The sequence below is a fragment of the Bufo gargarizans genome, unplaced genomic scaffold (assembly GCF_014858855.1).
Source record: "Bufo gargarizans isolate SCDJY-AF-19 unplaced genomic scaffold, ASM1485885v1 original_scaffold_1263_pilon, whole genome shotgun sequence".
Lineage (NCBI taxonomy): Eukaryota > Metazoa > Chordata > Amphibia > Anura > Bufonidae > Bufo > Bufo gargarizans.
The window spans coordinates 266,750-276,838 of record NW_025334290.1 but is presented as its reverse complement, the minus strand read 5'-3'; the positions used below and the strand labels follow the sequence as shown (position 1 = coordinate 276,838).

General features: G+C 44.5%; 1 protein-coding gene across 1 annotated transcript; it reads right to left on the bottom strand.

The window, feature by feature from the left end:
* Positions 1-7,055: 7,055 nt before the first annotated feature.
* On the bottom strand, positions 7,056-9,764 carry LOC122923153 (protein kinase C theta type-like). The gene is made up of 4 exons (XM_044273884.1): positions 9,603-9,764; positions 8,070-8,323; positions 7,774-7,836; positions 7,056-7,614 (listed from the first exon to the last, which is right to left on the bottom strand). The coding sequence occupies exons 1-4, from the start codon at positions 9,762-9,764 to the stop codon at positions 7,056-7,058; spliced, it is 1,038 nt and encodes a 345-aa protein (XP_044129819.1).
* Between the last annotated feature and the right edge of the window lie 325 nt (positions 9,765-10,089).

Sequence of the window (10,089 nt, the reverse complement as noted above, 5' to 3'; positions counted from 1 at the left end):
AGGGAAATCTCACGAACTAGGGAAGTATAACATTACACCGGCCTTTGGGGTGTGAGGGCTGGTAACTACTTGGTTGGATAGTCAGCCAGCCAGCTTATGCCATGATGCCAGCAACAAGCAGTGTTTTTTTTTTTTTTTTGGGGGGGGGGGGCGCCACAAGGTTAGCTCGCACAGGGCGCCTGAACACCTAAGGCCGGCCCTGGACATAGTCAGTGTCGTAGCCAAAGGCTCATAGGCCCTGGTACAAGAGTTCAGCTTTGGCCCCCTTCCCTCAGTGCTTTGTGGACAGGGCCAGGGAAAAAATAGAAATGCTTCCCCCCCATGCAAAATTCTTGTTCTATGAACAGCTCTGTGGTTCCTTCTCCATTCACAGTGCTTGTTCCAGCACTGGAGGCTGCAGAGAACATGTAATTGGTGAAGGTTCGAAGTGTGAGACCCTCACGGTTTGGTTATTAATGACCTATCCTGAGGATAGGTCATCGAAATCGAGAGTCTGGAAAAAACCTTTAATGGGGTTGCCTGATGCTTTATAAAATTTTACGGGGAAACAGCCAAGCACATAAACTGAAGAAAGAAGTTGAACTCACCTGTTTAATGTCCCTTCGATGCAGACCTTTGTGTCCGGTTCTCCAAGCTCCTGGTCCCCGTCAGACCAGAATTAGAAGATTATGTCACATTCATGGATCATGTGACCACTCAGCCAATCACTGGTATCAGCAGTCACTAGTGCATGAACGTCACATGAATAGCTAAGCAGTCATGTGATCCATGGATATGATGTCATGGCTTCCGTTCCTACAGGACCCATAGCATTGTACTCGAGGCACCTTTACCCGGTGAGTTTAACCCCTTTAGCATTTAGCTCTGATTTAACCATGTGCATTGTACCTCTAATGTGACATCACTATTTGCATTATCATTATGCTTTGACATCACTGTATGTGCTATCTCTGTAGTGTGACATCACTAAGTTTATCATCTATATAATGATGCCATGTTTGGTAATAGCTGGTACTGTAAAAAGACTGAGCTGCAATTCCAGACTATCAAATGTATGGCACTGTGCCACGTAAACAATAAAGGGGGTGCTGCGTTTAGTCAGCACCTTGGAACCAAACCTGAGTTCAGGAAATGTTTTTTTACAGCACAAATGAATTTATGAAGTTATTGCGCAAAGTCTCGCGAGACTTTGCGAAGCAATAACTTCGGCTCATCGTAGCCAATGCATTCTAATACTGTAGGGAGCTCCTATTCCGTAAAGTATTAGAACAAAGTTTTATGCGAATCGACTTCGGATGTTTCATCCGAAGTCGAGTTGCTTATCCCTAATTATAATGAGGTGTCTGACAAAGCTGGCTGACAACCCCTTGGAGACTATAATAGCAGTATTTCTGGTTGTCATCCATCTTTCCCAGAGACAGATTTAAATAAAGAACAGAATGGAAAAAATCGGGAAGCAGGAGAGCAGTGTGCATGGAGCAAGGTGTGATCTGTGCCTGCAAGTGGCGGCATTATAACAGACAAGACCTCTATGAGCAACATCTGGACCCCACACAGGCAAATGATCCAAGCCCTGAACTCCATATTATGACCATCAACCTCTATCTTGTTCCTTCTTGAGTATATTTGTAGGCTTGTGAAGAAGGCTGTTACACTTCTTCTCCAGTGTCCAACCAACGTTGAAATCAAGAGGAATAATATGATCTTCTGCAACTTCCTAGGCCCATGCCAGATATGAAGTGAGATCATGAGGGAGGGTTAAGAGAATACTAACTGAGGTGCTGTGGATATAAAATGATGTGGAATTACAGACACCATAACCAGATGTGCATATCATATGCTATTAAACAAAGACCTTCATTTATAAATGAAGCTTTATATTCTAGCTACCATGCCATGACTGGTGGATAGTGGGGAGGTGGTAGCCAGGGGCGGGCTGGGACGGGGGGCAGGGAGGCAATTGCCCCCCAGGCCGCACTAAAGTATGTGAAATGGGGGGGAAGTGACATGGGGGAGAAATGTGACATGGGGAGAAATGTGACATAGGGGGGGAAATGTGACATGGGGGGGGAAATGTGACATGTTGGGTGAAATGTGACATGTTGGGTGAAATTTGACATGGAGGGGGAGAAATGTGACATGGAGGGGGAGAAATGTGACATGGAGGGGGAGAAATGTGACGTGGGGGGGTGAAATATGACTTGGAGGGGTGAAATGTGACATGGGGAAAAATGTGACACAACCGGGGTAATGTAAAAAAGAGGGGGTGATGTGACATGGAGGGGGAGAAATTTCACATTTCTCCCCCTTCCGTGTCACATTTCTCCCCCCTCCGTGTCACATTTCTCCCCCTCCGTGTCACATTTCTCCCCCCTCCGTGTCACATTTCTCATCCAACCCTATGTCACATTTCTTATCCCACCCTATGTCACATTTCTCCCTCCTCCATGTCACATTTCTCCCCCCTCCATGTTACATCACCCCCTCTATGTTACATCACCCCATGTTACATCACCCCCACCGAGTTCTGGTGGTGGTGGTGTGGGGGCGCCAAAATGTAGCTTCGCTTGTGTTGGCAAAAATCCTTGCACCGGCCCTGGCTGTCAGGCGCTCTGTGATGTCACTCTGTGCGAGCCTTCACAGCATAGCTGACAGCAGTAGGGTGCAGATCTCGTTGGAGGAGAGGAGCGGTGGTTTCCAGGAGCAGGAAGGGTAAGTATTTTTTTATTTTTATATTTATGAGGCTCATGGACACTTCTAGGGGCAGATGAGAGGCACTGGGGGCTGATGGAGAGGCTACTGGGGGCTGATGGAGAGGCTGCTGGGGGTTGATAAGCTACTGAGGACTGATGGAGAGGCTGCTGGGGACTGAGAAGCTACTGGGGACTGAGAAGCTACTGGGGGCTGATGGAGAGGCTGCTGGGGGCTGAAAAGCTACTGGGGACTGAGAAGCTACTAGGGGCTGATGGAGAGACTGGTGGGGGAAAATTATTACTACTAGGAGGTATTATGCAGAGCTTTACTACTACTGGGGGGCTATGAGGAACATGATTAATAGTATGGGCACTATAGTGGCATTATTACTACTAAGTGTGCTCTGGCAGAGAATTATTTCTATTAGTGGGATTCTGGAGAGCACTGTTACTTTGTGGGCACCCTGGCATAGTATCAGCTTAGCACAATTATTTTTGGGGGACATTATCTTTATACTATTAGTGTCTGGGCACAGTTATTTTTTAGAGTACTGTGTGCCAATAATTGTCGAAGTGGGCACTATCTGTGTGGTAGTAGTATTTCCAGGGGGACTGTTTCTGCAGTATAGTATTGGGGGTGGCAGGAAAGGGTGTTCAGAAGATGTGAAGATGATGGAAATGTGAGAAACTAATGTCTGTTTGTTAATCTCTGCAGAAACGGGAGATGGCTGAAAAATCATCATGGCGGTCTGGTCTGAATGTAGAAGATAAAGAAAGAGAACGTCTACAACAAAGGTGACATCACTGGATGTAAGAGGCCGGGGGCGCTATGTAGGCGAGGAGATGCTCCGGCTCCTACATCTGCCATTTGCAGAAGGAGGATTCATAACTGGGTGAGGAAGGCCAAAGGGGGCAGCAGGCCATGGGCGGGTGGCAGATGGTGGGGGGAACCACAAGCCTTGAGCAGGATCTGGGGAGGGAAGAGAGCGGAGGAGCTTCCTGGCTGTAGCCTGCTGTTAATTGTATAATATGAAGCAGGCAGTGCAGCCAGGACAGGCCCTCCCCTCTCCGTATGATGTGTAGAGACAGGCCTCAACAATAGAATTTCAGCTGTACAGTGTTTGTTGGGAGTGGCCTATTATATGTAGGAGGGGCTTTTAATAATGGGCGGGGCTAAAAATGGCCCACTTGACTCGATTTCCCCCCCAGGACTAAGGCTGCCAGCCCTCCCCTGGTGGTAGCTCACAGGTGAGCAGGTCCAGCAGCCATTAGTGTGACACCATCTGCTCACTCTTGTCCTGCCGCACAGACATCTCCTCCTGTGACGATCTCTAATGTCGCTGACTGCTGGCTTACATGCTTTTTGCTGGCTGTTTACAGTGGAGAGCTTAGAAGAGGCTGATCCTCTGGTGTGAATTATGGACTCTACTATGAGAATGACACCATCGATGTACATAAAGGGTATCGCCTTTTCACCTTGTTGCACTGAAAGCACAGAGCCCTGTGTTACTTATGTGCGGTGTCACTTTGACAATCTGTGCACACGCAGTACAGGGGAACAGTGCCCAATTCATTTATGCTCGCTAAGGTGACCAAAACCTTTCCCCAACTGATTCCAAAAATTACAGTAATTTTCCCTATACTTCTGGGACAACGTAGGACAGTCAGCGTCCCATAGGATTACTTTCCACATAATCTGCACGTCTTGATTTTTGGGAATACAACATTGGGGACATTAACCACATTTATCAGAAGACCACGCATCTAATGGAAATAAAGACACGGACACACAGATGTAAGGGAGGGGGCAAAAACTAATATTTTATTTTTACTGGTTATAGGAGGTGGGATTTTAAGGCTGAGTTGATCCAGAGGAAGGCGAAACCCCTAAGAGGAAAAGAGCCAATTATCCTCATGTAAGGGGGAAAATTCCTTCCCGACCCCAAATATGGCGATCAGAATAATTCCCAAGATCAAAGCCAATGTCTAACCTATCTGATTTCTATAGATTTTATTTTAATATTAAATTTTAGATTATAAATCTATTTTAGTACTATGTACTGTATATTAAAGTGTGATATGTAAAATGTATGTAACTAAACCTATTTATAGACTGTTGATCCAGAGGAAGGCGAAAACCCCCTTGAGGAATGAGCCAATTGTCCTCTTTATAAGGGGGGAAAATTCCTTCCCGACCCCAAATATGGCGATCAGAATAAAATCCCAAGATCAAAAGTCACTACCTAACCTATCAGATTTTTTTTAGATTGAATATTAATAAGAATTTTATGAATGTATTTTATCACTATTTACTTAACATGTTTGTGTGAAATGTAAAATGAATAAAACTAAACCTAATAATAGACTGTTGATTCAGAGGAAGGCGAAAACCCCCTTGAGGAATGAGCCAATTGTCCTCTTTGTAAGGGGGGAAAATTCCTTCCCGACCCCAAATATGGCGATCAGAAAAATCCCAGGATCAAAAGTCACTAACTAACCTGCTTAGTATAAAGAAAACAATATATTTAAAATATATTTTTACTACCCTAATACTGTAATATTTGTATGTTAGCTAATAATTTATCTATTTTTTTTGTTTTATATTATGTTTTTTATGTGACTATGCAGATCTATAATACTAAACCTATTTAAGGCTGAGATGATCCTGAGGAAGGCAAAAACCTCCTTGAGGAATAAGCCAATTATCCTCAAGGGGGAAAAATTCCTTCCCGACCCCAAATATGGCGATCAGAACAAGTCCCAGGATCAAAGCCACTATCTATTTGTCCTATCTGTCTGTGTCTATACTCATATATATGTGTCTATAGTTGTGTCTGTACTTGCGGTTTTGTGTCTATACTTATATCTATGTGTCTATATTGTATCTATGTGTCTATTATGTGTATCTATACGTCTATACCTATATCTATCTATGTGTGTACTGTTGTGTGTGTGAGGTGTGCTACTTACCAGGCCTGTGCAGAGATGTTACAAGAAATCAGTGAGTTCAGGGATAACAGCCGCTCCGGTAAGATCACTACTATCTGCCCCAGGGATACAATATGCGGCTGTTTTTCCTGAACTCACCAAATGCCAGATGGAATCAAGCACAGGCCATTCCTGGGGCGTAGAGGGTCTTCAGGAGGTCTTCAGGAGGTTGTGAAGTCTGATGCCAGCCAGGTATTGGAGGATGCCAAGTCAAGGTCCAGGGCAACAACATGATGGAAAATCAGCAGCATTAAGATGTTATAGAGAGGATGTTATAGGCAAGCCGAGGTGTTATACAGCAGCAGAGATGTGTATCAGGAGGCACAAAGCTCTGGGCAGTAGGCACGGGCTGATCCTGCAAGACGTAAGAGAGAAATGTTAGTTTTATGGTTTACCCATTTATGGATATAGAAAAGTCACTAGTGTAACATGACAACAAAGGCTATATTCACTTCTGCGTCAGAGGCTCCATTTGGGGCCTACATCATAGAGTTCGCCAAAAATGGCTGAGGAAAAAGTCCTATGTGTTCTTCTGAATGGAAACCAAATGGATCCCATTTTTGTAAATAGTATCTGTTAGGCTCCAATCCTGTCAGTTAGGTGCTGAATCCAGCACTTACTTTAGTATTGTTCTTCTGCTTCTATAAAGGAGCAGAATAGCGGAAATACATAGCACTGATGTGAAAGCAGCCTTATCCTGATCAGATGTCTACCTGATATCTAAAAGTGTGAATTTCTGAATAAGGCTCAAAATATATATTTACTATGAGATTATAGTAGGAATTTTGCAAATATGGGAGTCATGATGGAGATCATGATAGTTGTCAACCAGAATTACCAAAAGCAGATATAACTCAGGAGACGATGACTCAGAGACCGCTGATATTTTAAAAGAAATGTTCTTTCTAATAAAGTCTCAAAGGTATGTGAAAGGTAGTTACAATGTATGGGTATCATGGTAGGTGTATGTAGCTAAGTATGTATAGGTATATAGATATATGTATAGATTTGTACAGGGGGTGCTCACCAGATGGTAACGGATCCCTTCACAATTTGGATCTTTTCATCACCCTAAGAAAAAACAGAGGCATAGTAATTGTCAGGAGCAATCAGAACGAAGTACAGGAGGGACTAGAAGATTATGGACCAGACGATACTAGAGGATTCACCACCATTACAAGTAAGCGCTGATACTGGTCTGGTCCTGGTCTTCTCTTGCTTTATCATTAGAATGTCACCTGTATTACATATATTTCGCAGTACAGGGAGTAACATACTGATGAGTAATGTCTCCATTATATCATCAGTGTAAGGGGAGGCAGGATTCTATAGGACCTCATGTTCTCATGACATCATCAGCAGAGGAGAGGGATCTTACCGGGCCAAGCTTGGTGACACATAGGAGAATCCAGCCACGGGGTGAAGTGGTGTTGTATCCTTCGGCCACTGCAGATATTTGTTCTCCAGAGCTGCCCTGAATGGTATACATGGCGGCTGTGCTCTCCTCTCCTCCAGTTCCTCCCAGACAATGCTGTTAAAGAATGGATGGTGTCTGATGTTCTTATAGACACCCAGCCGCTTGTCAGGGTTTTTACGCAGCAGTTTTTTAATAAGATGTTGCACGTCGGCGTCCAGCCAAGATGGGATGTATGGCTTGGCTCTGGTGATGGATTTGTACGCCTCTTTCCTGATGGGGCCATAGTAAAATGGGGAGCGTCCTGATGACATCCTGGACACTACAATCCCCAGGCTCCACCAGTCAACTGCTGTGTAATACTCCATTCCGACAAATACCTCAGGGGCCATAAAACAGTGTGTACCCGTCACTCCACTGGTCTTATTGGAGGAGGTGACACCATCTTGGGCCAGCCCTAGGTCTATGATGCGGATGTGTCCATCTTTATCCAGCATGATGTTCTCTGGCTTTATGTCTCTGTAATGAAATAAGATGACACATGAAGAAAGGAGAATGGTGAATGGGTCCAATGTAGCAGTGATACAGGAGACATAGGATATCAGGACTCTGGGAAAGCTGGGTGCATTGTTTCCATTATTACAAGGAAATAGGGTGATGTGAGCAAGTTCTTCTTACCGGTGGACGATGTTGTGTCCATGGAGGAACTGGAGGCCACATACAATCTCTGCTGTGTAGAATCTGATGGAGCGAACAAGATGTAATGTCAATGACATGAAATCCATCTCTAGTAATATCATGTTATTACCAAATTGTCTGTCACCACCAGCATAGTAGAGACGCTGTTTATGGCAGCCTGTATTCCCTCTATTCTTCACATTGATCTCTATCTGACCTGTCATGTCCCCTTCTATTCTCCAGTCACTTTCTTTTCAGTATTTGCCCTTCTGTCTCCTGATCAGTCATTTACTCACCTTACATTGTTGATGTCCAAGTAGCCGCACATTTTGATTAAAGCCTCCAGGCTGCTGCCGGACAGATACTCTGTGATGAAATAGGCCCGCTCCTGAGACTGATGTGCGGCATAGAGATGGCATAGGAATGGGCAGTCTCGGGCCTCCAGGAGTATCCGTCGCTCTCTCCTTAAAGCTACTGCATTGTCCCCTGTTTTTCTAATACTTTTGATAGCCACATAGGTGTTCCGGCGGGGGACTGATGCCAGGAGCACCTGAAGAAACAAATGGAAGTGGTTACAGGGCAATTCTTCTACATTTATTACATGGGGGATTTATCTCAAGAGGTTTCTGGCTGTTCAGCTGCCTAAAAAAGAGGGGTGAGGGAAGTGGTCTTCAGTCAGGTCAAAATCCATACTCTACAACTGTGCAAAAGTGAGCGAATATATTGTGGTGTCTGCTCTTGGACACGTTATAGAGATTTCTCTTTTGCCATACCTCATAGATATAACTATAGAAAGCTGTAGGCAGGACTGTGGGATTATGGGGGATGTTATTACAGATCTACATCCACATTAGATGCAGTACGGATGTAATACAAGCATATGTGTATGTGTGTGTGTGTATATATATAGCAATATATCCAACAAGTGTGAACAGCACAGCAGTGTTCCATGATGGCGGGTGCCAATTCCTTCAGTAAAAGAGTGTAGTTTATTCACCAAATAACAATGCTTCGGTTCGCACACTGCTTGAAAAAGGTTCCATTGTGCGAACCAAAACATTGTTATTTGGTGAATAAACTACACGCTTTTACTTAAGGAAGTGCAGTGGATTTTCTTGAATTGTATATATATATATATATATATATATATATTTGGGGTAATTTATCAAACTAGTGTAAAGTAGTACTGGCTTTGTTGCCCATAGCAACCAATCAGATTCCACCTTTCATTTTCCAAAGGAGCTGTCCAAATTGAAGGTGGAATCTGATTGGTTGCTATGGGCAACTAAGCCAGTTTTGCTTTACATCCGTTTGATAAATGACTCCCAATGTCCTTATTGTAGCCTACATGGGCTAAGTAAACAACAATGCACTTCTCCCAAACTCCTCACCCCCTGAGATCAGCTCTCCAGCACTGGAATCCCCCTTTCTGGCAGATTAGACCTAATGTGGAGGCTTATTACAGGGCAGTGCTATAGAAGGAGCTGCGGATACCAGTCACACATATGGATATAATGTTACTGGAGGGTCTGAGCACTGGAGATATGACATATAAACAAGGGAAGATGGGGGCTGAGAATTTTCTGGAATCTGTCATTCACCCTAATGTAGAAATGTACAGTTGGCATCTTAGGAGTCTGAAATGGCTGATAACAGAAAACAATAGATTGCATCTAGCTGCCCAGGAAATAATGTAAAATTAGGATAACTGTCCCTATAGCAAGAAATAAGAAGTTATAAAACTTACTATGCCAAAGCTGCCCCTACCCAACACCTGATGGAAGGTGAAGCGATTGATGTTAAATTTGGGGTAGGGGCTGGATGATTACAGGGTCCTGGCTGCCTCCAGCCCTTGGCTCCTCATCCTCCAATATCCTGTCATCTTCTCTCCTCTTCTTCATCTCCTTGGATCCGTCTTCGCAGTCTTCCTCCCTCTTCCTCTTCTCATCTTCTCTCTTCTCGCTGTCTCCTCTGTGTCCAGTAGACGCCATGTTCGCTGCTCCTGTTCAGTCCAGTCGCTGCCGCTGACAGTTGAAAGTGAACGGCAGTTGGTCGTGTGCAGGTGACTTGAGGTCAGAGGTCATGGAACCTCCGGTGGCACCTGCTGCCAGTGGTCCATAGACCTGCTCTGCCATATACACTGATGTTGGCATCAGTAGTGGTGGTCTGCTGTCCAGAGGAGACATTGGAGACATTCATGGCTGCTTCTTCTAGTGCTGTATTATTAAGAGATGGGGCAGGGGATGGGACTTCTATGTCTGACATAGCAGAGGTGCACCTGGCCAGTAGCTTCGGGTGTCCTACTGAATTCAACTG

Coding starts and splice junctions, on each gene's coding strand:
- LOC122923153 (XM_044273884.1), bottom strand. CDS start 9,764: ATGGCGTCTACTGGACACAGAGGAGACAGCGAGAAGAGAGAAGATGAG. Junction 8,324..9,602: donor CTGGAGGCAGCCAGGACCCT/GTAATCATCCAG, acceptor TTGTTTCTTCAG/GTGCTCCTGGCATCAGTCCC. Junction 7,615..7,773: donor GGACACAACATCGTCCACCG/GTAAGAAGAACT, acceptor ATTTCATTACAG/AGACATAAAGCCAGAGAACA.